The sequence below is a fragment of the Microtus pennsylvanicus genome, chromosome 7, assembly GCF_037038515.1.
Source record: "Microtus pennsylvanicus isolate mMicPen1 chromosome 7, mMicPen1.hap1, whole genome shotgun sequence".
Taxonomy (NCBI): Eukaryota; Metazoa; Chordata; class Mammalia; order Rodentia; family Cricetidae; genus Microtus; species Microtus pennsylvanicus.
The window spans coordinates 58,706,897-58,734,513 of NC_134585.1; the positions used below are offsets into that span (position 1 = coordinate 58,706,897).

The 27,617-nt window shown below is 44.2% G+C and overlaps 1 protein-coding gene and 1 pseudogene across 7 annotated transcripts in view; one reads left to right on the forward strand and one right to left on the reverse strand.

Moving 5' to 3' along the window:
• Window positions 1–12,249: 12,249 nt before the first annotated feature.
• LOC142854019 (large ribosomal subunit protein eL8 pseudogene) lies at window positions 12,250–12,966 on the forward strand (annotated as a pseudogene).
• A 6,551-nt stretch (window positions 12,967–19,517) lies between these two features.
• The window catches only part of Tbc1d5 (TBC1 domain family member 5), a 436,877-nt gene continuing 428,777 nt past the window's right edge, over window positions 19,518–27,617 (reverse strand). For all 7 annotated transcript variants that reach the window (XM_075980962.1, XM_075980961.1, XM_075980968.1 and 4 more), the window contains one exon: window positions 19,518–27,483. In XM_075980962.1, the coding sequence (XP_075837077.1) occupies window positions 27,193–27,483 (291 nt within the window). In that variant the 3' untranslated portion in view covers window positions 19,518–27,192. The remainder of the gene's footprint in view (window positions 27,484–27,617) is intronic.

Consider the following 27,617-nt stretch of genomic DNA (forward strand, 5'->3'; position numbering starts at 1 on the left):
ATTAGATCAGGTGTTATCCCAACAGCTGGTCGTAGACTGGAAATGTCTCCTACCAATCTTTGGAAATCATTAAGAGTCTTTAATCAGTCTCTCCTAATTTGTGCCTTTTGCGTTTTAATTTTCTCTAACCCTATTCTGTAACCTAGCTAATTAATAGAGTTTCCTCTTTGATTCTTTTCAGGGGCAATTTGTAATTCCCACCTATTCAAGACTTTCTTTACTTCTTCAAACATCCTTTCTAAAGTATCTTTATTTGAATCAGATAACAAGATGTCATCCATGTGATGATAAATAATGGACTTGGGGAATTGTTTATGAATTATTTCCAATGGCTTACTTACAAAATATTGGCACAATGTAGGACTATTGAGCGTCCCCTGTGGGAGGACAGTCCATTGATATCTCTTAGTAGGCTGAGAATTATTATAAGTAGGCACTGTGAAGGCAAATTTTTCTCTATCCTTTTCTTGTAACGGTATAGTGAAAAAGCAATCTTTCAAATCAATAACTATAAGAGGACATCCTTTTGGTAATAGAGAAGGCAAAGGAATTCCAGATTGTAGTGGGCCCATAGGTTGAATTACCTTGTTGACAGCTCTTAAATCTGTCACCATTCTCCATTTACCAGATTTCTTTTTTTTTTACAACAAACACAGGAGAATTCCAAGGCCTGGCTGATTCTTCAATATCATTTCCTTAACATATGCAGAGTGCAAGCCAAAATAGCTTGCTTAATTTCTTTTAGATCATTCATTGCTATTGGCATCCATCTAGCTTCTCTGACTCCCTTTGAGCCTTTAGAACTTGACACTTTGTCAGAATAAATTACAGGGTATGTTGCTAAAACCCTGGGTATGCCAGTTCTAATAGCTGATGGTGGCATTGTATCCTGTCCTTGTGCCTTATTACTCTGTTCACCAGCTCCAATAATTTCTTCAATCATTTCAAGTCTTTTTATTATTGTCTCTTTTGAATCCTGAATCTCCTGACATGCATGAGTTTCTAGTAAAGACTGTATGGTCCTTAGGAGTGCCATATTCTTCCTAAATGATAGAATATTCAAAAGAATACTAAAACCTAGTAACCAGTAAATTAAGTTATCCCCATAGTCATATAAACCTTGCATGATATGACCCATTGTATTAGTAAACAAAACAGTAAAATTTGTGTTGGAAACAAAAAACGCCATATTACCTATTATCCAGCAGGTGGCTCTGTTGCCAAGTCACGACAAAAACGGGGTCCTGTTTCAGTGTCTGCCTAGTATTTGTTAAAAACTGGGAAATGCAAGTTGCTCAACAAAGTAAATGTAATTGATTCAATTCCGTACACGGAACCATAAACCCAGAATCCAGGGGTAGAGAAGAGTAACCTGGAAGCCATGTAAGCCTCCACATGACAGAGTCGCTCCGAGGGGTTGCAGCTTTTGGCATCCGGCAACAGAGTGCTCTGGTTAGTGCCGCTTAAGAGCTGCACTTGCAAGGGAGATTTGAAAACAATTCAGAAAAGAGCAAACCACGTGGGTAGAGACTACACGGGCCTGTGGAGTTTAAATCCACATGGGAAGGCAAACGATAGGATGCATGGGGACTTGAAGTCAATCTGAGGTGTCTAAAGGGAAAATATAAAGAACTGCAACAAGAAAAGCCACTGCGTGATAATTTATATTAAACTGCTGGCTCCATGCACAAGGCACAGGCTGTAAGGCACAGGCCGCGGCTGAGGGAGGGAGGGGCTCGCACCAAGCCGAACTGGTGGCAGGTAGCCGAGTCGGGGAAGGGGAGGGGTCCGAAAACCAAACGTTGGGCGCCAGATGAAGGCGAAGGTGTAAGTCAAAAACAATCCCACACCAGTTTAGAATTATGATTAATAGAATGGTTATTTATTTAAAGGGGAAAAAACTTACAGATCACGGTCCCAGACAACAGCCCTCTGCGCAATCAGGAAGGGAGTCTAGTCGCCAGAAGCGGAGCAGAAAGTAAGAGAGAGTGAGAAGGGAAGTGGCCTCTTTTTTAACGGGAGAGAGACCATGCCCCAATGGGCTGGTATCTCAGCGGCTATTGGCTGGAGGAGCGGAAGGACCTCCCGCAACAGTCTGGGCTTTGTCTTTGGAGACTTTTAAGTTCAGGGTTGGTCTAGATTTCTCAAGGAATTCCCCAGACTGAGCTTGTCCAATTGAAATCAAATCACTTCAGGTCAAACAGCCTTTGACTGTCTGTGCAGCACTGGACCTTGGTTTGCTGAGCTGTGGGCTTGCCTGTACACACCATGCTGACTCCTGCAGAGAATCGAACAGCCTCTGTGAAACAGAGCAAACTGGCTTCTGCTGTCACAAGAGATGAGGGGTTTCCAGCAGCCAGTGGCTACTCTAGGCAACAGGTCCACAGTTAAATGGCTGGCAGGAGGAATGTCTGAGCATTCATAAGTGAAATGTTACTTACGTTAGGCTGAAGGTAAACAGTGTACATATGTTGAGGTAAAGGCACACTGAGTTGCAGACTTTATGTTATAGTAACTAAACTTCAAAGTGTAAAAGCCCAAATTAGTTGACACCTTTATGTCTTAAAAATCAATAAAAAATGTTTGATGGTGTCTTAGGGTTTTTATTGCTGTGAAGAGACAACATGACCGTGGCAACTCTTTTTTTTTTTTTAAAGATTATTTATTTATTCATTCATTCCTTTACTAAAACAATCTTTTCTCATTTTACATACCAATTCTAGTTCCCTCTCCCTCCCCTCCTCCTGCTCCCCCAACTTCCACCCTCCCCACACCCCAGTCACTCCTCAGAGAGGGTAAGGTTTTCCATAGGAAATAAACAAAGTCTAGCACATTGCTTTGAGGCAGGACCAAGGCCCTTCTTCCTATATCTAGACTGAGCAAGGTATCCCTCCAAACAAAATGGGCTCCAAAAGCCAGTTCAAGCACTGGGGATAAATCCTGGTCCTACTGCCAGTGTCCCCACAGACTGTCCTAGCCACACAACTATCAACCACATTCAGTGGGCCTAGTTTGGTCCTATGTAGGTTCCCCCACTGTCAGTCCAGAGTCAATGAGCTCCCACTTGCTTAGGTCAGCTGTTTCTGTGGGTTTCCCCATCATGGGCTTGCTCCTAATACCCCTTTGCTCATAATACCACTCCTCTCTCTCTTTGACTGGAGTCTGGGAGCTCAGCCTAGTGCTTAGCTGTGGATCTCTGAATCTCTGCATCTGCTTCCACCAGTTGCTGGATGAAGTTTCTATGATGACAATTAAGGTGGTCATCAATCTGACTACAGGGCAAGGCTAGTTCAGGTACCTTCTCCAATACTGCTTAGGGTCTTAGCTGGGGTCATCCTTGTCAATTCCTGTGAATTTCCCTAGAGCCAGAGCCAGGTTTCTTGCTAATACCATAATGGCTCCCTCAATGAAAATATCTCTTTCCTTGCTCTCCCTCTCTGTCCTTCCCACATCCTGACCATCTAGTTTCCCCATGTTTTCCCCCCTTTCCTTCTCCCATCCCCTATTGGTGTGGGACAATGGTTCATATTCTATCAATTATACTTTAAATAAATGCTGATAGGCCAGTAGCCAGGCAGGAAGTATAGGTGGGAAAAACCAGTCAGGAAGTAGAGGCAGGTCAATGAGAACAGGAGAATTCTGGGAAGAAGGAACTCCTGGTTGGTAGTTGTGAGCCCACCACAGAAAAAGCAAGATGTGACTGCCTAGCTGAAAAAGGTACTGAGCCATGTGGCTAACATAGATAAGAATAATGGGCTAATATAAGTTGTAAGAGTTAATAAGAAGCCTGAGATACTAGGCTAATCAGTTTATAACTAATGTAGACCTCTGTGTGATTTCTTTGTGACTTAACAACTGTGGAAACCGGGCAGGACAGAAAACTCAGTCAACACCCTATCCCCTTTCACCCTTCCTTCTCCTTCCCCTTATGCTCCCAATTTCCTCAGGAGTTCTTGCCTATTTCCCCTTCCCAGGGGTATCTACACCATGGGAATCCTTAGAAAAACACATTTAATAGGGATGGCTTATAGTTACATAAGTTCAATCTATTATCATTATGGCAGGGAGCATGGCAGCATGCAGGCAGATGTGGGCAGAGAAATAACTGAGATTCCTACATCTTGCAGGAAACAGGAAGTCAATTGACTGACACACTGAGGGAAGCTTGAGCAAAAGAGACCTGGAAGCCCTTCCCCACAAGGACACACTTCCTTCCACAAGGCCACACCTCTTAATAGTGCCACCTTTGGGGCCCATTTTCTTTTAGACTACCACATTCCACTCCCTGGTCCCCAATGGCTTATCATAATACATAATAGCAAAATCATAAGGCAAAAATGCATTCAGTTCAATCTCAAAAGTCCCCAAAGTATATCACAGTCTAAAACTAATTTCAAAGTCCAAAGTCTCTTCTGAATCACGTGGCTGAAGCTGCCAAGTTCTGCTGCTTTCTGGGGCTGGATCATGCCCCCCTTGTTCAGCTCCATCTTCCCCAGCTTTCTGGTCTCTGTGGTTTCCTTCACTGATGAAGGTTGGATATCCTGAAACTTGTTCTGTAGACCTGGATGCTCTCAGGCTTGGAGATCCATCAGCCTTTCTCTCCAAGTGCTGGGATTAAAAGTTTGCCCAAGCACACCAGTCTCTAAGCTTTTCTTTAGCTTCTTTCTACAAGTTAGAAATTTAGCTGGGTTAGAAACCTTGCCCTGAGGTCACCACTCCCATTTTTCCATTTCTTAATCTGTTTATCTCCTTAAAGGCTGGATTTAGATCCATTCCACTCTCTGGTGCTCCTTTTTTTTCCCTCAAAATTTACATTTTGTAATTTACCCTGCTCAGCTTGCTCATTTCCATTATAAATCTTCTCTAGAGTCACCACTTAAACCCACAAAACAGTCTATAGTAGGCTCTTTTGAGATTTCTTCCACTAATGTTATTAATCCAAAACTCTTCACTTAGCCTCAGGCAGACATTTTGGACAAAAGCAAAAAAGCAGCTACTTTCTTTACCAAAATATCACAAGAACAATCTCTAGGCAACATGCCAATACTCTTCTCCTTTGAAATTTCTGGAGTGAACACTCTACAGTTCAAAATATAGTTTATTCTCAGTGCCACTGTCTTCCATGCTTCTACTAGTATGATCCATCAGTCAGGGCTCAGCATTTTACTGCTTTCCAAACCAAAAGTACCAAAATCCCAATTCCTCCAAAGAAACATATGGTCACATCTATCATAGGAATAGCCCAGTCCCTGGTACCAACTTTTGCCTTAGGGTTTTTTCTTTTTCTGTGAAGAAACACCATGACCATAGAAACTCTTAAAAAGAAAACACTTAATTGGGGTGGCTTACAGTTTTTGAGGCTTAGTCCATTACCATTATGGCAGAAGCATGGTAGCATGCAGGCAGATATGGTACTGGAGGAATAGCTGAGAGTGCTATGTCTTGCAGGCAACAGGATGTCGACTGATAGACATTGAGGGAAGCTTGAGCAAAAGAGACCCCAAAGTCTACCCCCACAGTGACACACTTCCTCCAACAAGGCCACACCTCCTAATAGTGCCACTCCCTTTAGGGGTCATTTTCTTTCAAGACAGAACAATGGTTAATCTTAATTGTGAAATTATGTTAATTGAGAGATGTCTAGGGATTGGGGGAGCCTGTCCCAGGTGTCTGCAAGGGTGTTTGCAGAGATAATTAGACCATGAGACTCTCTGTCTAATGATAGATAACAAGAACGCATTTTGGAAGGTAGTGAAAAGTTGGAAGCAGGGCCTGTTTGGAGGAAGTAGACAATGTGTCTTTTCCTGGCCTCACGCTGTAAGCCCCACATGTGTGACTCTGTGATCTCTCTGTACCTTTCTTATTTCATTTGGCATAGTGTCCATATTGCTGCAAATAACAGGATTGCATATTTTTATGATTAATATTCTACTTTGTATTTTGTAGCCAGAGATTTTCATCAGGACCAGCAGCTAGCTCCCAAATAAACACACAGAGACTTAATATTAATTATAAATGCTTGGTTGATAGTTTAGGCTTGCTACTAGCTAGCTCTTACTACTTAAATTAACCCATATTTCTTATCTATATTCTACCACATGTTGGTGCCTTTTCTTCAACAGGGCATATTTACCTTGTTTCTCTCCATATCTGGCAACTCTACCTTCTTCTATACCATCCTTTCTTTTTGTCTGCAAGTCCCACCTAACCTCTTCATGCCTGGCTATTGGCCAGTTCACTCTTTATTAATACTCATATTCACAGTATATCAAAAGATTGTTTCACAGCAGCATTTGTACACCACATTTTCTTCATTCACTCTTCAAAGGACACCTTAGTTGATTTCCTATTTTTGTGGTATATTGATTTTATTTCCTTGGATATATATTTAATAGTGGAAGGATCAATAGTTCTATATATAAATGTTTGAGGAACCACCATGTCTACTGTGATAACTGCACCAATTTATACGTGCCACCACTGTGTGAACCTTTTCCCTTCTCTGCATCCTCACCAGCATGTGTTATCTTTGGCTTTATTGATGACAAATGTTCTGACTGGGTTGTGTTGCAGTTCTGACTTGCATTTTCTTGATGAAAATGGCATTTAGAATTACATTCATTTTGGTCATTTATCTTTTCGTCAAGCAATGTCTATTCAGTTCATTTGTTTGCTTACAAATCTTATTTTTGTTGTGTTTTCTAAGTTGTTTCTATATTCTGCATATCAACCCTTTTCATGGATGCTTATTTTGCAGATACTACTCTTTGCTGACAGAATTCTACTGTCCACCCTTGCTGTGGGAGGTCATATCCAAAACTAAATGCCTGACACTGGTGCCCTGACAACCATGCTTTCTTTGGAATTTGAATCATTTTAAGTGAATGGTAGGGGTCACTTAAGTGAATGATAGGTTGTATGCTTTGGGTGTCTTTGTAAGTGTCCAATTTGTGTGAGGTATGGTTCTGTCCTGTGGGCTTGTGCGTTGGGTTTTCTGCAGTGTTGTGGATGTCATATGTTTGAGGTCAGGTATATTGCCAGCTCTCTTTGTTTGGTTGCCTTGGTTAGTTTGGGTCTTTTGTGCTTCTTAACTTGATTAGTGATATAAATCTAAACATGCTTATTATTCATCATGATTCTTTCTGAAGTCTCCTATTGACTCAAACCAATGATTTGGCTTTATAATAACTGTAAGACCAGAGGAGGCTGGGTGGGGAGGAAATGGCCAGGGATATTTGATATGGGATGTCCTTCTGTCTATGTGTTGCTATTATGGGTTAATGAACAAAGCTGTTTCAGCCAATGGCTTAGCAGAGTAAAGCCAGGTGGAAAATCTGAGCAGAGATACAGAGAAAAAGAAGGCAGAGTCAGGTCAGATGCCAGCCAGCGCAAAGAAAATGAGACATATAGAAAATAAGGTAACACTATGGTCATATGTCAATACATAGAATATTAGAAATGGGTTAATTTAAGATGTAAGAGCTAGCTAGAAATATGCCTGGGCCCTCAACCAAACAGTGTTATAATTAATATAGTTTCTGTGTGATTATTTGGGTCTGGGTGGCCGGGAAACAAAAGCATGAGCACTGTCTACAAATAGTGCTCAAACGTTTGCCAACAATTTCCACATAAAGCCTGAGAAAGCTTTAGAAGAGTCAAGTACAGCTTCTTGGTCACTGTCTTTTCTCTGGTAGGCTCTGTTTTCTGTCAGTGAGCAGAGGCATGGCTCATTTAAGAAAGACTTCCTGACTCAGCATTTGCAGTAAAAACCTCACAACTCTTTCAAGAGGCTCAGCCACCAAACACTTAAATGGTGTTTATGAGGAGCTAGCATCAGGCTTTTTGGTGGTGGCATGGACCTAGAGAATCCACAGCATTGTGGCAATAAATCTCCCACCAGGACCCCTGGCTCTGGGTAGGACCTCCACCATGAAACTAGACTCTCAGAAATCTAAGGAATGGGGTAAAGCCAGCTTCCAAAGCTGCAGCTTTAATCCTAGCCATGCTGCTTAGAAGATTTAAGACTCATATGCTCAGAAAAAGATAGAGATATACAGTAAAGACAGATTCAGACCTCTAAATGATTTAGAGCGTGTTAAAAAAATATACACAGGCTTTGGAGAGAAAAGATAAAAGAGAAACTCCTTTAAAAAAATTAGAGTAGTCGCGTGTGGCAGCACACAGCTCTTGAGAGGCAGAGGCAGGTGAGTCTATGTGAGTTCAAGGCCATCATGGTCTACAGAGTGAGATCCAAGATAGCCAAAGATATACAGAGAAACCCGTCTCAAAAAACCAAAAATTAAAAAATAAAAGTAAAAGAAATAAGAGTAAAAGTAAAAAGCCATGTAAAGATCAAAAATAAACTAAAAGTCTGGATCATATATATTATTTTATGTTCTTTGAGTTTTTTGACTGTGAATGAGCTAGAGAGATATTTCATTGTATAGGCTGCTAAGCTAAACCAACATATATTTTAAAGGTATCTTGACTCCAAAATTTAAGTCTAAGGACATGTTACTTTGGAAATCAGTTCTGCTTTTGCTTCAACAGAGAATAGAAGCTGTGGATTCCTTGCTGGCTAACATGGTTTAGTCAAACAAGACCCCCTGAAGTGATGGCCCTGGTAGTCCAACATCCACGACAGTTTCAGCACTGCTGTCTAAGATGTACCAACCACATAGGATACCCCATGAAAGTCCTGATTAACAGCACCCCCAAACAGTAGGAAGTAGTCTAAAAACTATGCCCAAGCTACCAAATATTGTTGATAAATATTTATTTTCAGTTAAAGGGGATTGATTATAAATGGTTAATGGTCACAGTTAAGGTCTTTCTAAAGAAACAAGAATAGGATATGATATAAAAATGAATACTTTACATTAGTATGGGCTTTAGTTTACTGATACAAATTTAAGGTCGATTTTGTTATGTATGTATTTCTACTCTTGTTTAAGGTATTATATTTATACAGCTTATTTAAGAGTATAATGTATAATTAAAATTATGGATTAATAGTCATCTATAATAGTCAAACTATAATCAAGTTAGTTAGGTTTTCTAAATGTACAGAGATATAGTTCATATGAATAGGTATTCTTCGAACTTTTCAATGACCTACAGAATATGACATTTAAAATGTTTTAAGAACGTAGACTTTTCTCAACAGTGAGACATGTCTGCTCCTGGCAGCAACAATCTTCTTCAGAGAGGTTAATAGGCATAAAAGAAACTCATTATGGAATTTGCATTCAATGTGACAAGGCTAGCCATTTGGGTATGAAATTGATATTGCCTGAACTGCTTGATGGTATGCTGTATACACTGCACATGCAGGACCCACAGAGAAATCACTGCTAAACTTGACAAAAGAAGGTGAGACAGTCCTTCAGGGTTCCTGCTAAATGAAAGAGGCTGCCAGACATTCTGCATGACACAGATTAAAGTGACAAACAAACTGCCAATATAGGTAAAAAGTCTTTCAAATTTCCTGCTTCATAGAAAAGTCTACAAGATACAATGGACCTATAGACTGAAGATGGATGCCCCAACATTATAGAACTTTGGGTGGCTGTCCAGGCAGAGAGATGGCTCCATCAGTTTTAGAGTTTTGGAAACTGCTTACAATGCACTTACTGTTTATTTAGGTAATATTATATCCTTCTGCGGTCTTTGATGGAATTGAAAACAGTTATAGTTTTTCTTAGTTATAATAAAAGATAAATTAGATACTAAACTTTAGACTCACAAAGATAGATAATAGAATATTTTCTTTAATTTTTGCCTAATGCAAAAAGACTAAATATTGTAACTATAATTCTTGCTTGATAACTGTTTTGTTATATGTAATTTTACTATGTTAAAGTTAAAGCCTTCCTTTATATTTAGATAGAAAAGGGGAAATTATGTGGGATGTCTGTTGGCAGAGGCTGCTTGTTTGTTTTCCAGCTGCCCAGACTCAAAATAATCACACAGAAACAATATTAATTACAATACTGTTTGGTCAATAGCTTAAGCTTATTTCTAGCTAGCTCTTACATCTTAAATTAACCTATTTCTATTATTCTGTGTATTATCACAAGGCTCATGCTTTACCAGAAAGGTTCCAAGGTGTCTGTCTCCTTTGGTGGTTACATGGTTTCTCCCTTACTCTGCCTATTCCCTCTATATATCAGATTTCCTTCCTGGCTATATTGTGCCCTGCTATAGGCACAAAGTAGATTCTTTATTAACCAATGGTAATAAAACATATTCATAGCATACAGAGGGGAATCCCACATCACCTTCCCTTTCTTGTCTAAATGAAAAGGAAGGTTTTAACTTTAACAAGTAAAATTACATACAATGAAACTGTTACCAAGCAAGAATTATAGTTACAATATTTATATGTACCTTATCTTTTATCATAAATAAGGAAAACTGTAACTATCTATTTTTCAGCTCCATCAAAGACTCCAAAAAGATGTGATATTACCTAAGTTAACAGGAAGTGCATTGTAAATAACTTCCAAAACTCTAGAATTGACAGAGACATCTCGCTGCCTAGACAATCACCCGAAGTTCTTCTGTAACATGCGGCATTTGTCTTCAGCCCATAGTATCTGGTAGGCTTTCTCATGAAGCAGGAAATTTGAAGATCTCTTATGCCTTGTACTGGTAAAGTTTATCAGTTGCTTTTTTCTGTGTTCTGAAAATTGTCTGGCAGTTCCTTCATGAAACAGAAACCCCAAAGGACTGTCTCACCTTTAGGCAAATTTAGCAGTCATTTTTCTGTGGGTCCTGGATGTCCAGTTTATACAGCATACCATAAGCAGTCCAGGCAAGAACAGTTTCTTGCCCAAATGGTTAACCAACTCCATAAGGAACCTCTTTGATGCCCATCATCCTCTTGAAGAAGATTGTTGCTGCCAGAAGCAGGCATGTCTCATTGTTAAGGAAAGTTCTAATTTCTTAAACATTTTAAATGCTATAATCTGTTAGTCTTTTAAAGGTTTGAAGACCAACTATCCATCTGAAATATATCTCTATATATCTAGAAAACTTAACAAACATGACTACAAGGTTGTCTATTATATGACTATTAACCTGCATTTCTTAATTATAACTTATATTTTTAAATGAGTTGCACAAACATAATACCTTATAAAATTGACCTTAAATTTATATCAATAAATCAAGATCCAAACCAGTGCAAAGTATTCATGTCTATAGCATATCCCCCTTTAAATGTAAACAACATTTATAAAGACTATTTGGGAATTTGGTCATAGTTTACTTCAAACTGCTTCTTGCTTTTTGTTGGGTGAAGTAATTTTGGGGTTCACATAGACCTTTCAGGGGCTCTTGGTCCATCAAACCACATTAGCCTGGAAGGAATCCACAGGTTCTCAGCTTTTGTGGAAACAAAAGCACAACCTTTTTTCCAAAGCAATTCATCCTCAGAACCAAATTGTGACGTCAAGATGCCTTAAAAGTTTATATGCTGGTTTATCTTAGCAGCCCACAGAATCAAATATCTCTCTGTACTTAGCTCGTTTAGTCAAAAAATTCAAAGAAAACACAATAGCATACATAATCCAGACTCTTTGCGTATATTCCATCTTTACGTGGCTTATTTTTCTCACTCTATTACGTTTTCTACAAGTTTACTATTTACTTTATTATCTTTACTCTTTTGATCTATGACTATCTGTACTCCTTTTGTATTAGAACTGTCTATATTCTTTTTTTCTCCCTCTCTCAGGCCTATGTATATTTTTTAAACACACTGTGTCTCATTTAGGGATCTTTTATGTCTAAATCTGTCTTTCTTGTGTGTATACAATAATTTTCTTACCAGGAGCACTGTTAAAATGGTAAGCAGCTTGGTCACAGCGGCCGTGGATGCTGGCTCCGCCTCCCGCTGGCTTTCAATATGGCGGAGGTTGTTCCCCACCAGCTCTGGGACTGCTGGGTGGGAGCTGTCCTCACGACCTCACCTCTGGGTGGCACTGTGCAGCATATAAACCCTTTGTATCTGAGTAAAAGCTAAATCTGCTATGCCACTGTGTGGCCTGGAAATATCTCTGTGTATTGTGATGGGAATCTGCCATGCTCTCCTGGCACACCTGATCCTGCCACCTGCCCAGGCAGAGAGCACTGAGCCTCAGGCATGGTCTCAATTATTTTACTCTAGACACAAGCACCAGGACCCAAAATGGGTGTCAGTCATCAGCTTCAAATGTTTGTGTCTCTCTTCTCCAGCCTGGCAAGATGCCCAAGGGAAAGAAGGCCAAGGGGAAGAAGGTGGTGAATCCTTTGTTTGAGAAGAGGCCTAAGAACTTCAGCATTGGGCAGGACATCCAGCCCAAGAGAGATCTCAGACGCTTTGTCAAATGGCCCTGCTACATCAGACTGCAGCGGCAGAGGGCCATCCTCTATAAGTGGCTCAAATTCCTCCTGCCATTAACCAGTTCACCCTGGCCCTGGACCGGCAAACAGCTACCCAGTTGCTTAAACTTGGCCACAAGTACAGGCCAGAGACCAAGCAGAAGAAGAAGCAGAGGCTGCTGGCCCGTGCTTTGAAGAAAGCTGCTTCAAGCAGGCGTCAATACAGTCTCCACTTTGGTAGAGAAGAAGAAGGCTCAGCTGGTGGTGATTGCCCACGACGTAGACCCCATTGAGCTGGTGGTCTTCCTGCCTGCTCTATGCCGCAAGATGGGGGTCCCCTACTGCATCATCAAGGGAAAGGCCAGGCTGGGGCGGCTGGTCCATAGGAAGACGTGCGCCACTGTTGCCTTCACACAAGTTAACTCGGAAGACAAGGGTGCTCTGGCCAAGCTGGTGGAAGCTATTAGGACCAATTACAACAACAGATATGATGAGATCTGCCGCCACTGGGGAGGCAACGTCCTGGGTCCTAAATCTGTGGCTCAAATTGCCAAGCTGGAAAAGGTAAAGGCCAAAGAGCTCGCCACCAAACTGGGTTAAATGTACGGCTGAGTTTTCTGTACATAAATATAATTACAAAACTTCCAAAAAAATGTTTGGGTGTCATTCTGTAAGTGGAGGCAGCTTGTTCATTTCCCAGCCACCCAGGCCCAAAACAATCACACAAAAACCATATTAATTAAAACCCTGCTTGGCCAATCACTTATGTATATTCCTAGCTAACTCTTATATATTAAATTAACCCATTTCTATTAATTTGTGTATTGCCATGTGGCTGTGGCTTACCGGGTAAAGTTCCAGCATCTGTGTCCTTTGGCAGCTACATAACTTCTCCCTGACTCTGCCTATTCTCTCTCTGTATCAGATTTCCTGCCTGGCTATATTGTGCCCTGCTATAGGCTAAAAGAAGTTTCTTTATTAACCAATGGTAATAAAACATATTCATAGCATACAGAGGGGAATCCCACATCAGATGTCCTTCTGTATATGTGTTGATATTTCTGCCAATGGCTTATCAGAGTAAATCCATGAAAGAAATCCAAGCAGAGATACATAGAAAAAGAAGGTGGAGTCAAGTCAGACACCATCTAGCTGCAGAGGAAACAAGACATGTTGAAAATGAGGTAATGCCATACCGACATGGCGATATATAGATTAGTAGAAATGGATTAATTTAAGATATAGGAGCTAGCTAAAAATATGCCTGAGCCATTGGCCAAACTGTTGTAATTAATATAGTTTCCATATGATTATTTGGGTCTGGGGGGTGGCTGGGAAACAAGAGTGCAATCTCTATCTACAGATATTGGTATCATTAAATACCAGCATCAAAAGTATATATTTCCTTTATGTTTAAAAATCTCTTACTTTCCTTGTCAAGGACAACATCTGTAATGTTCAGCATTTGTTGAGTGTACTTCTGTGGCCAAGTCCTGTGTCCCCAAGGCCAGTGTCTCGGAGGTCTTTTCCTGGGCTTGGCCATGTGAGCAGGCGGACAGAGCACACAGCCTTTTCATGCTCCCTGTTATGGAGTTGTGCCGCCACTGGCTGTTGTATGATATTTTGATCTCATTGCTCCTGAGACTGCCAATAAAATCTGCTTTGAATCAGAGGGCGAAGCCAGCTACTAGCTGCCAAAATTAACCACAGTTGTTTTGGAGGACTGAGGACAAAAAGAGAGACACAGGAAGTAGAAGGGCAGGGCTTAGAGAGGATCTAGAACTTTTTGGTTCAAGGAATGAGAGAGAGGAGGTCACTGGTCAATTCTCTGCAGCTTCTCTGATCACTCAGGCCAGGTTCTTACCCCAATATCTGACTCCTGAGTTTTTATTGATAAAGAATAATTCGATAAATGCTTCAACTGGGCCTTTGTGGTAAGTGGACATTCATGCCTGCTCCTTCCACACATCCCGAGAGGCACCCAGTGGCTTCTGACTACACAAGGAGTTAGAGTTCACAGAGTATAAGCTTCTTACCATCACAGCCCTTCCTGAGCACAGAGTCCACACCTGCCAACCTCCACCCATCCTCTCACACTGCCTCCTGAGTGGGCTCCTTGCTCTCGGGACACACAGGAGATAGCTGCAGAAGCCATGGTCCATGGAACAAATTAGCTGTCATTGAAATTAACTTTTGTGGGGTCTCTGCTACCACCATGACCAGCAGAGTAAGAGTTCATGAGAGGCAAAAAAGGAAGGCAGTCCAATACATGGTTCAAAATTTGGGAGCCTGACCTGAGCTGTCTATTTTAGGCACACTTAGCACAGTTGCTGATAATGAACTTAGACCTGTTTGTACAGTAAAGCTTACGATGTGACTACATATTACATGCGACACTGACAAATTCACAAGAAAGGTCTGGGGGATCCACTGTGGTCCTGGCCACGCAGATAGACCAGCGGTCCCCAAGTTCTTAGCCACATCACTCCCAGCCCTTTGCACAGGTGAGGCTATGCATCCTTTCCTCTGAAGGAACAAGCTTGTGTGTTTAACATTCCTGTCTGCCCTATTGCTTATCTGTGAGCAAAACGACCTCTGTGCTTCCCAGATCCTCTAAGCAGGGAAATCTAGGTCACCTGCTGGGGGCTGATTTTCCTTTTTCCTTCTTCTTTTGCTTTTTTGAGACAGATGTTCTCTCTGTAGCTTTGGTGCCTGTCCTGGAACTACCTCTGTACACCAGGCCTGATTTCCCTTTTACAGGGAAGAGTGCAGTTTCCCCCCAGTATCACATTGGGTTGACAGGCTGTTCTCCAGGTGACTTGGAGACGAGCGAGCATGTTCAAGGGAGGCAAGCAATGAGGGGGTACAGACAGATCTTTCTTATGTGGAGGAGGGGTGCAGAGACACCAAGGATCCTTCACTATAGGGACCTAGACTAAACTCAGATTCCTCCAGCATTCCAACTGACTCACTGATGTCACCTGGCTGGGTATATGTAAGGAATCAGCGCTTGGCTGTGCGTCCAAGCCTCCCACAAGACAACCTGGTATGGTATGTAATTTGTCTCAGGGATATCCCTTCTGGACTCGCAGGACACTGTGTTCCTGGGTACCAGGCTGGGTTTTCTTTCTCTCATGGGGTTAGTGGACATCCTAAATTATTCTTACGAAATGGACTCTTCCTGCATTGTTCTTTCCCTTGGGTAACAGTGAGGGCTTTGAACAGAGATCTTTTCTTGGCTGAAAATGCCCCTTAAGTCACAGGGCCACTAAACTCTGCTGCATCCCATGCTACTCAATAACATTTAGGTCATTTTGTGTCATTTTATGTGTATGGGTTTAAATGCATATGTCTGTGCACCACGTGTGTGCAGTGCCGGTGGAGGCCCGAGCAGACTGTTGGATCTTCTGGTACTGGAATCACAGGCAGGTATTAGCCACCATTTGGGTGCCTCTGGAAGAAGAGTTGTGCTCAGAACCTTGCCCTGTAGACACTTTCTTAGGGAATTATTTGGATTTTTAATTGAAAGTATTGACTCATAGGCAGACATGGATGAGTTTGAAGGACACCATCAACACCTATAGCAGAATAAACAGGTGAAATACACCAGAATAGGGTGGAGGCTGGAAGGACACCATCAACACCTAGAAGATACTCTGTACAGTAGGATAGGGTAGAAGGATCCAAAATCAGAAGGGATTGTCTCCAAGATGGACGAATTTCTCTTCTGATCCTTCTTGTAGTTCAGTGTGTGGAGCAGGCAGGTGGCTAACAGTCCTTTGTTGTGGCTGTGTCCCTAGAGGACACACCCATACCCAGTTCCCTAGGTGATGTTATGGAAAGCGAAGATTCTTCTTCTTGGGTCAAGCTGCTGCTGACACTGGAGCCTCACCGTGGGTTGAGTCCCTAAAACCCCGTGTGAAACACAACAGGAAACCTCCCACTGAGTCCAGGTGAAGGACAAAAAGACCTTTCTTTAGCTTTTAACACTTCAAAAATGGACTTTTTATTACTAACATCCTGTTTTTCTTTTTAAAGTTTTATTTATTATTATTTTTTTTTTTTGAGACAGGGTATAGCCCTGGCTGACCTGGGACTGGTTATGTAGACCAGGCTGGCCTGCACCACTCTATTGGGGTTTTAAATTAATTTTTTTTCATTCAATATATTTTGTTCATATTCTTTCCTCTTTCCCATCCCAGTGTCAAGCTTGAACTGCTGACAGGAGTGTTGTTTTCAGTGTAATATTTAGAAAACAACCAAAGGATTAGATTAGTAGCTTATCAGACCTCCATTATTTAATATGTTAAAATTCTGAACTTTTAACATTTTGTATCATCTTTAAATCTCATTCCTTACACACCCTAAATCACTTCCTAAGACCTTTACAGCTTGTGTGTTATATATATTTGGTTTTATTTTTGGTGCCTGTCCTGGAACTACTTCTTGTAGACCAGGCTGGCCTCAAACTTAGAGATCCGCCTGCCTCTGCCTCCCAAGTGCAGGGATTAAAGGCGTGCGCCACCACTGCCCTGCACACTTACATAGGTTAAATCATTTTCTTAGACCCTCACAACTTACATAAGCTTACATCCTCAGTCCTTTACAACTCACATTTATACACCTTAAATCATTTCCTTACTTACATAAACTTTAAACTTGTGTTCCTCTATCCAGTTATTTATCATAAGACATAGGTAGTTGATTATTGAGAGCAGTCATTGAAAAACAATTCTTTTAAATAAATAGTAAAAAGTATATTTTTAGTCACCTGAGGTTTTTTTTTTTGTGTGTGTGTGAGTTTATCTCTTTCATTGTGAAGCCTGTGGATTCGTGTTTCTCAACAGGACGTGATTTCACATAGGGAATGGGCTGAGCAGGCAGCTGCAGCTTTGGGGGAGGAGCTGGTATCCTCGCTGCTACAAAACTGACTACGGTTAGTCATCAACGACACCAGAAATCTGAGAAGCATAGATCTGAGCAGCATGTATAAATCCAAATGGGCTCTTTACCAATTAAAATGACAGAGAATTAGCCACTACTGGACGGCCAGCCTGGGCTATTCCATGGTAGCTTCATTTTTTTTTTTTTTGGCCAAGGAGGGAGCAGAGGTCATCAGTCTTGGGCATTACACAGGTAGCAGTTAAGTCTTTGGCTTGGTGTGGGAGGTCCTTCTGTCTGTGTGCTGCTTTCATTCGTTAATGAGTGAAGAAACTGCCCTGGCATGTTGATAGGGCAGAACTTAGGTAGGTGGGGAAGATGGAACTGAATTTTGGGAGGAGGAAGGCAGAGCCAGAGAGACGCCATGGATTCTCTGCCAGAGTAAGACATGCTGCCAAAACTTAGCCAGTAAGCCACTGCCACGTGGCGATACACAGATTAATAGAAATGGGTTAAGATGTAAGAGTTAGCCAATAAGAAGTTAGAGCTAGTGGGCCAAGAAGTATTTTAATTAATATAGTTTCTGTGTGATTATTTCACTTCTGGACAGCTGGGATGAACAAGCAGCCCCCTCCACTCCTCCTACATTGGCTGTCACACAGTCTTCAGCTGCCAGACCCAGAAGGTCTGAGAGACTTTTCTTCCTATGGAAGAGGAACTTAGGAAAACTGACCTATCTTGGCAAGACAGAGTAGGTCAGTAAAACCTACAGTGTCCATTCTTTGGGCAGATCCCTGGCAGTAGGTATGGGGAAGCTCTTTGTCTGGTGGTTAGTGTTAATTCAGGGCTATTCTAACAGTCCCAACCAAGAGACAGAGAGTGTTAAAGTCGCCAGTGTAGCCTTAGCCCTTGGCATTCTTCCCAGCCCCCTGGCCTGGGAGTTGCATTGGTCTGGACTCCAAATCCCAGCATGCCAGGTCCTGACCTCTCCCTGGGGAAAGGTCAGGACCACTCACACAGGGTATTAAGTGGGCTCCCAGAAAAGAAACATGGTTCCGGGTCTGCATGTGCTCCCCGCTTTCCTGTCTCCCTCCATGCGCTCGGCCACCCAAGAGTGCCGCATTTAATAAAACAATGGACATTTTAATTTGGTTTACTCTGACCTAATTAGATTTTTTGCGCCGGTAGAACCACCTGTCTTAGGATTTTTTCCTAAGTTAGCAATACCACAATTCAGGTAGAGTCTTCTGTGGAGATAGCCTTAGCTACTGCTACCAGAAACTGATATTTTGTTTTAGGGAAGCCTTTTCATTAAATAGTTCAAATGCCATATTCAGCGGATCACACTGAGGGGCTTCAGGGTCACCATCTAATCTATTGTGTATACCTGATTTAAACAAACTTTGTTTTTGATTACATGCTTCAGGTTTAACATTGGTAGCATATACAGAAGGCAAAAGCTTGTCCCTGAGAATGAATCCCATGGCCACAAGCATAGTTCTGAGCCATTTACAATATAACTGTCTATGAACTTGCATGGCTTAGTTATTTTTATGTTTCCAAGTTAGTAGGTTTTGTTTTTCTTTTTATTTACTCTATGTGTCTTTTACATCATGTATCTTGATACCCTTATTTCCTGGTCCCTTCATATCTGCCCTCTGCCCCTGTATCCCCCACCCCAAACAAAGCAAAATTTAAGAAACCCACACCACCAGGGCCAGCTCTATGTGTTGCCCAGGTGAGATACAGGGTGAGGGGCAGGGCCAGCTCCCCCACCTGTCTCGGGTGTTGATGGGTGAGGGGACTGCATCTCTCATCAGCCCATGCCACCAGATGTCAGATGAGTAATGGGCTCTCCCTTGCTCACAACATCAGGGCTGGGTCACCCTCACCTCCGACCACCAGGCAGCTCTGATGGGCTGCCTAGGCAAGGGGCAGAGCCTACTTTCCTGAGTGCTACAGCTGATAAGGGGGCCAAGTTAGAAGCTTTTATAAAATTAGGATCTTATAGTTTTATCCCTGGTAAGTTTGAGCCTTAAAAATTGAACTAAATATCTAATTGAAGATTCTTTAGCATCAAAATATAACTGTAACCACAAATAGAGCCCACAGAGAGACCAGGAGACTTTCCTGATCCTTTACAGTGTAACTTCACAGAATATTGCAGTTTCTTGTATGAATCAGTTTATCCAAATAGCTAAAGTGTGACAAAGTTAGAGAAGACAAAGAGGCTGGACATACATCCTGAAATCAGTTTCTGTCAGCCTGAATAGTCTTGAGGAATTTATAAGCCTTATTTATTAAAAGAAAACTATGTTGTTCCTTATTTAAAATGTTTAGTGAAAATGTCAGCAAGCCACAATGTTGCTATTTACTCCAAGGTGAACCAATCAGCACACACCCATTTTTTCTTAAAAAACAAAAACAAAAAAAACAAACATCCTTTTATCCTAAACAAAAGTTGAATCCAAGTTACATATAGTAAAATTACATATGTATAGATTTTAAACTATTAACCTTTTAATTTACAAGTTTTAAGCTGACTTTTTGCTAAAGATTTTATAAAGATTTAAAACCACACCCAATGAACTTAAAAATCCTGAGATGAGAGCGTTTAAACAACAGTCTTACAAATCTCAACATAACATTTATATTTTAGCAAAAGTTTTAAGAGACATGAGAAAGAAGCAGTTTAGAGTTAAATAAAACCAAGAAAAGGAGTATGAGCCAAGCATCTGTAGCTAGACTGGGAACAGTTCACTTTGAAAGGCCTAGTCCATGGCTCCTCCCCTGGCTCTTCTGTTTGCTTTCCTGCCTCCTGACAGAGTCACCAGTCTACCTGACCAAGGACAGAGGTTGTGGAGGAAACTGTTGAACAGGCTTGCTCTGGTCTGGAGAAGAAGGGCTGCGGGAGGGACGTCATAAGCTAAGGGAGTCTAGGGTAGGGGAGGAGGTGAAGAGACAGTCGTCTCTTCTGTCTTTTGAAATTTGGGGAAATGGAGTTCTTTTGGATCTGACAGTAACAAGAGCATTGGGAATCGTCTCATGTTCTGGGGAAGGCTATGGGACCCTTTTGGCTAATAATTCAAAATATAATCCACTCCTGACACTGATTTTCCTTGGTGGCACAAGGTGTTCAGCTGGGGGAGGGGGAATAGAACAGGTATTATAAAAGGATAAACAGGAAACTAGAATTAAATTAAAACTAGGATTAAATAGGGAAATGAGAGGGCAGGGTAAAGGAGGGACTATGGGGAGGGACAGCTAACAGGCCTTTTGAAAATCCATATGGAAATCTTTTTTTTTTTTTTTGGATTTTCGAGACAGGGTTTCTCCGTAGCTTTTGGTTTCTGTCCTGGAACTAGCTCTTGTAGACCAGGCTGGCCTCGAACTCACAGAGATCCGCCTGCCTCTGCCTCCCAAGTGCTGGGATTAAAGGCGTGAGCCACCACCGCCTGGCGCCATATGGAAATCTTAAAAGATATGCATATCTAAAAACAATCTCTATGGAATAAGTATATAATAATGAGGAAGACAACTTATTTTCATGATGGGATGGAGAAAAGGCTTGGTGGTGGTGGGTGGCCACCGTTTCCTGCCCGACCAAATTCCAAGGAGGGGTGGCTCTGAAATTTGCACTCTGCATGCCTCAGTCCCCAGATCAGCTCAGGGGTGGGGTGGGGTGAAGTATGGCTGTTGCCTGACCACCTCTAGGTGACCCTGTGGCTAGCCTCTCTGCAAGGCCTGCCACAGACTTTCTGTGAATTTCCGAGAAACAGGATTCTGAGAAGCCAGCAGCTCCCACTGTCACGCTGCTCTGCTTCATGCATTTGCTGGCCTGGCACCTCTTTTTTTTTTTTTTGAAATGTTTTTTATTTTATGTGCATTGGTGTTTTGCCTGCCTGTGTGTGTTAGCATGTCAGATCCCCTGGAACTGGAGCTACAGTCAGTTGTGAGCTGCCATGAGAGCTGTGACTTGAACCTGGGGCATCTGGAACAGCAGGGTCTCCACTGCAGAGCCACCTCTCCAGTGTGGTTTCCCTCTTTAGTTGGCCAGCCATCGGCTCTGGGCTCCGGCTCAGGCTTTTGTGATTAAACCCAGGAAGTTGCTGCTGTCATGCAGAGCCTTGAACCCAGAAGCTGATGGCATCCTGGGCTTCACTGGTACAGTCTGACCACCATAGAGAACCTGCCCTGTGAGCTACGTGGGTGACAACCAGGTATAATCACATACACCACTGCTGCAGGGCCGGCAATACAAGCATCCCACCCTAGAGATGGGGAAACGAGGCACAGTGATATCCCCGCCAGTGTCCCTCTTAAATGGGAGGGGGACTGGACATAACTCCGGCATCTCCAGGGTGATGAGGCATGCAGGCCTGACAGACACTAACACCTCCCAACACTGGCATCTGTCCCAGGGCGTTGGCCTTTGCCATGTTCCCGCTGGAGCAGCGGACTTTCTACCCCATCACTGCTGCCTTCTGCTCATCTGCTGAGTGCTACATCTTACTGGTTTACTGGTTACTTATAGTTTATTGCAAGTTCCCAGAAGCTAGAGACCCATCTTTTCATGGCAAGTCTCTAGTCCCAGGCAGATCCTCAATAAAGGAGAGGCTACCGTGTGGGCCCTCTTTTCAAGGAGGGCATGGTGACTGCTGACTTGGAAGTGAATCCGCACAGCGGTGGGAGGGAAGGCTGAGGAAGACCCATGGCCTCAGGACAGGAGCTCTGGATGAGTCCCGCCAGCTTGGGCATTGTTGAAAGCTACTCACTGCTGCAGAACTACCCTTCCCAAATTTTAAAACCACCTCCACCAATTAGTTTGCCTGGGATGTAACCAGGGAAGGCCTAGCGTACACCTTGTCTTTACAGTCTGCCATGCTTTGTGTGACTTCGGTCCTGGAACTCTGACTAGGGGAAATAAGGGAATGAACAAAGGACAAACACACAGACATGGTAAAGTTGGGAGGGGACCGCCCCACCCGGCAGCTGCTGCGTGTTTATTAGGCACAGCACAGAGAGAAGTTATGCAATCTCTAATGGAGGCCTCTGTAGGTGAGCAGTCTTGGGTTATAAGCATCTTTGCACACACTGGCCAACCAAACATAATCACTCACACTGGGACTCAGAGGAAGGCTCCACTTGAGTGGGACTGAGGCTTTGGAGTTCTTGACTTGTCTGTGTCCGCAATACATATTCCGTCAGGATGTGCCTCCCTCCCCACAGTGTGCTAGCTCAGCATGCTGTGTGAGTGGGTAGAACAGGCTGGGGCGAAGATGAGGTTGCCTCTGCTTTAGAGGAAGGTGAGCTGGAGACTCAGAGGAGTGAGGCACATGTAACGAATAGGGACAAGGCCTTATCTACAACGGGCTAATTGGAGGACAGGGAGGCTATGGACGGGACAGCAGGACCTGGCTTTGGCAGCTCAGTAGCTGTGGATCAGGGGTAGGAACAAGAATGCAGGAACTCGCTATGCCATGTTGAGGGTCAAGGGTACTGTGGGAAGGTCGAGGTGAATGACCATCTCTGCATGGTGGGCTTAATTGGTTGTAATTCTTTGGTAGAAGGATGGCACCCATTGCAGCCCCATCCCCTCATTTTTGTTTTTTTATTCTTTTCTTTTTTTGAGACAGGCTTTCTCTGTGTAACAACCCTGGCTATTCTGGAACTTGCTTTGGTGACCAGGCTGGCCTCGAACTCGCAGAGATCCACCTGCCTCTGCCTCCAGAGTACTGGGATTAAAGGTGTGTAGTACTCCCACTAGTTCCCCTCATTTTCTTAACTACAGCCAGAATTCTGACACTGGCTTCCCATGGTGATTGGGGGGTCTGAGTGTGCTCCAGAGTGTCACAGAGTGAAGTTACCCCTCATATCAAGTGCCTCTGGGGGGAACACAACCTCTGCAGCCACTGTGAAGCTACCATGCAACTAGTGCCTAGCATTTCCTGAGCAGGAAGGTGTGCCCACCGCTCACCACAGACTCTCCTCCCAGACTGGATGGAGGCCTTCATCTGGGCTCCTTCACCTATGGGAGCTTCTCCTAATGCAGGCATGGCCCTTCTGCCCTTTCTGGAATTTAAGGAGCTGTTGTGTCTTTAGCACACAGGCAGTCTCCCTCTTTGAGATAACTCAGCTATATCTCTGGAGACAAAAGTGAGCAGATGTAGAGGGAGCCCCCCTCCCCCGTGTAGAAATGTTGCCTCTTCCCACATCTGTCTTACAACAGATGTGTTTAGAGTTCAGAGGCTGGCTTCCAGTCAAAGTGTCCACTTTGGAGTGCTAGAAGCAACTCCATAAGGACCAGCTGGCAAATGGGTAGACCTGGATTCCAAAACTCACACAAAGAGGGGCTGCCCTGGCTTTGGCTGGTTCCTGTGTCCTGAGCAGGGGCAGCCCTGCCTTGCCCCAGGGTTGCCCGATAGCTTTATCTAGCCATGCCTGGGAGCTGCTGATAGCTCTACCTAGCAGTATCTTCCCCCCTTTAAACCAGGCTCAGCCTTTAGTTTGGAAACAGGAAGAATGGAGTTGCAGGAGGAGGCTCAATGGGAAGGAACCAGCAAAACAAGCCCAACCCAAAGGGAAACAGCCAGTACTGGCCTAGGGTGTTCCTAAGGTAGAAGTGGGGCTCAAACACCAGAGCCTCTAAGTGAAGTCCTCAGGTAGAGAGCTGAACTAGGTAGAAGGACAGTTGGAGACAGGGGTGAGGCACTTCTGGCACACGTGTGGCTATGACTGGTCTGGAGAAGGCCCCAAAGGTCCAGTGAGCTAATCCCTGTGCCTATGAGGGCTTGTGGCTCCTGGGCCATGCTTTCATCACTGGCTGCCTGGGACCCTGAAGCTGCCTGAGCACATGCTAAATGACTGCTCACTTGCTGGCTCCTGGGCTTCATCTAAACTACAGGTGCCCCCCACTCTGTCCTCCCTATGTGTCATTTAAGATGTAAAGTGCTCTGACTTCCCCATTCCTACCCTGTGGCAAACCCTCTGCTGCAGGAGACTGCCATGGGGAGGGACCCCACATCAAAAGGCCTCTGTAGCCCACACTGTCAATGGGAGTGGCACTTCCGGAACCACAATCCTCCCCAGTGGCTCTGCCACTCACTTCACACCTGTTCTTCCAATGTCTTAACCTCGCTGGGCTGACAAGGGTAGACAGCATTGGTGGTATCATGCAGGTAAGAAAGCAGTCTCAGGCGGTTGTGAAGGTTGCCCATGTTACCAAGGAAGGAAAAGCAGGTGAGGCCAGGCCATGGACAGCACCAGCCCCTCCTGGCCAGGCGCTTCTGTGCTTGCATGACCTCAGAGCTAGGTTCTCGGAAGAATGGGATCACTCTCCCAAAGGAGGAGTCGTTTCCTACATTAGCCTGAGTTCCAGCACCAAGGTTCATGAGGACATCGTTAAGCAGATAATGGAGCCTCATGAACAGAACTACAACTTCTACCCCAATATGGTCCTGAGATTGGGTATATGAACTTGTTATTTCTTACCAGAAAAAGGATTTGCCTAGCATGGAGGAAGGCATCTGATCAGTGAAGAGGCCTGGCTTGATAGCTCTCTGTGTATACAGCCTCTTCTCCAGGCTCCCATGTCCTAGTAGCTCCCACTCTGGATAAAGGCAGAGGCCAAGACTGTGTCCTGGGGAAAAATAGAACTGGCTGACACAGGGCCATAGGTACTCCCCACTTTGTCCTTGAGTGGCCACTGGGAGAGCTGTTACAAAAACAGCAACCTGCACCAACACTGGCAGCTATGGCTAGGGGATTCTTTGCATTTCTTCAGCTCTCCTGCCACTAAAGGCAGCACCTGCATTCTCGTCCAGCACAGCCAACCCTGCATGCTCGTCCAGCACACAGGAGGAGGCAAGTCCCAGGGAGAGGCTGTGCTCTAGAGCTATACTTATTTGGCACTGTGGTCATTTCTTTTCTTTTCAAGCTGCAGTTAGTGCAGAACAGCATGTCATCTTTGACGAAATAAACCAGGAAGGCCCCACGACCACAGCAAACCTGTAAGACAAGGCAAGTCTGTGGCCCTCTGGAGCACACAGGAATGTTTTAACTCACAATTCCAATCTGATCAGAGAGTATTGCGTGAAACAAAGGCATGTTTAAAAAAGTAAATGACAATGGGGAGTAATCTAAGCTTGGCATATATATATATATATATATATATATATATATATATCTGTATTTAGCTGCTACAATCAAAATGTGAGCGATCAGAACGGATGATTACCATGTGGCTAAAGAAAAAAGTTCAATATCCAGGGTTTTAAAATGTGCAGTTAGACAGAGTACCTGATAATGCACAGGGGAGGAACACAATCTGCACCAGCAATGTCGGGGACAGAAAGGGAAGCAATGTTCAACAGGAAGAGTGAAGTCACCTAGTAAACACAGCACTCTCCAAGCAGAAAAGCGGGCTAACTGGGGACCACAGAAACATCTCCGTGTGAACCCAGGAGCTCTCACGGGGCACTCACACAGCACAGGATGGGGCACGGGCAGGGCAGGTAGGTTAAAGACTGTGAAATGCCCATTCAAAAGGCAGGGAATCAGCCTGTCACCTTCTTGGCTCCGTGGATAAACAATAACACTCAGCTATGACCCTTCTTCTCAAAGCAGAGAGAATGTTGGGGACAGTGTCTCAGCTGGGACAGACATGGCCAGCACTGTTTCAGGCCTGGAGGGGTGAGTAAATACTTCCTTAGGTCTAAGGGTACGGATGCCTCTGTGAAGCGGCTGATGGCAACCTTCCCTCGGAGGATGGATGCCCACCATGTGGTGGCCCTGGTTCTTATGTCTTCATGGGACATGGAACTAGCCTCCTTAGAGTGCTGAGAGGACTAGTCCGAGGCACTGGCTGAGCCCTGCCATCTAGTACAGCTAAGAAGTCCTCATAGGGGAGGACTTTAGTGTTCCTGTTTCCATCACTGTACTTGTCTGCAGAGAAAGGCAGTGCTGGGAAGGAGGGGGACACTTCCCAGAGGCTGCTGCCCTCTGCGGAGAGGGACACAAGGCAAGTGTAGCAGGTGCTACATCTGCCAACAGTCCCCACTGTCCCCAGTGGAGTGCCAGCTTGGGCACAGAAAGCCCTTCTCCTTGCAGGAAAGAGTGCCCGGCACAGCCCTGACTCTGCCAGCAGAGGAGGTGGCACACCTGTGGCAGCCCAGGCAGGGGCACAGGGCATGCAGAACCATCCTTGAAGCAGTACCCGGATGACTTTACAGCTGAGTGTCAGCGTGGGGGCGGGCTGAGTAGGGGCCCTGTACTCTTCTGGCACCTGGAATGTTTTTTGGGAAGCCTGCTCCCACAGAGGGGACTCCAAATCTAATTCCCAGTGGGGGTTTGGCTCTTGGTGGTGGAAATGTGGTTTCCCTTTATGATGCTCATTGTAAGAGGCCACCGTAGTTTACAGCCGCCTCATGCTTCATGTGGAGATTCTAGAAGGTGAAATGCAGTTCAGGGAGAACCGTGGAGGCTGAAGTTTATTCAGCACAGGGCCTGGAAATATACTCGAGTCAAACCAGAATCTGAGTCCTAATCTGAGCCCCTGCTTCTCTAGTTCACTCTGAGTGCAGCAGGGCTTCTGAAGGCAGCAGGGAGGCTGGCTGCCAGATAGGTCGAAGCCTTGCTAACAGGAAGTCCTGAAAGCAGCTCCTCCCGCTAGGTGCAGCCCAAAGAGCTGCTGGGGAGGAGGATGGAAGACGGTGGCGCGATTGTGGTCTGTCTGACAGTGGGCACGGAGCTGGGTGCCTGACTTCGCCCTAGCTCAGAGCAAGGGTCACGGGGTCAGGTGGAAAGCTCTACCTGTACTTCTGGTGAACATAGGGAACGAAAAGAGGAAACCTCTTGTTAAAGGATGGGTTGTGCCAGTGCCAAAATGCATGCTGGGGAAAAAAAGTTAGTTCAGTAGCAGGGTCTCCACTAGTCGGGTCCCTGTGCTCAGATGTCCAGGGGGCTGACGATGGTAAAGCCAGAGTCTTTGCTGCTGTCGTCATCAGGGCTGGAGCTGGGGTTGCTGGAGGAGGCTGAGGCTGGGCCCATCAAGGGGTCTGAGAATACCAGTGGGGAGCAGGCTGCTCTGCTCCTCCCAGATGTGCTTCTGAGGGCGAGAAGAGGCTGGGACTGGCCTGAGAAGGCCCCCCTTGCACTGCGCCCCTCATCTTCTTTGTTAACCAGAATGAAGTCATCGGGGGTCCCTCCACCTGTGCAGCCCGGCGTCTCTGAAGGGGCCTGTGAGGTAAAACCAGAGGGAAAGGATGGTGACAGCAGGCATGGCAACCCTGTACAAAGGCCAGTGAGCAAGGTGGCCATGAGGGGTTACCTCACCTGTACCTCATTTAGGAAGAGCCTAGTCTGCCGGTGAG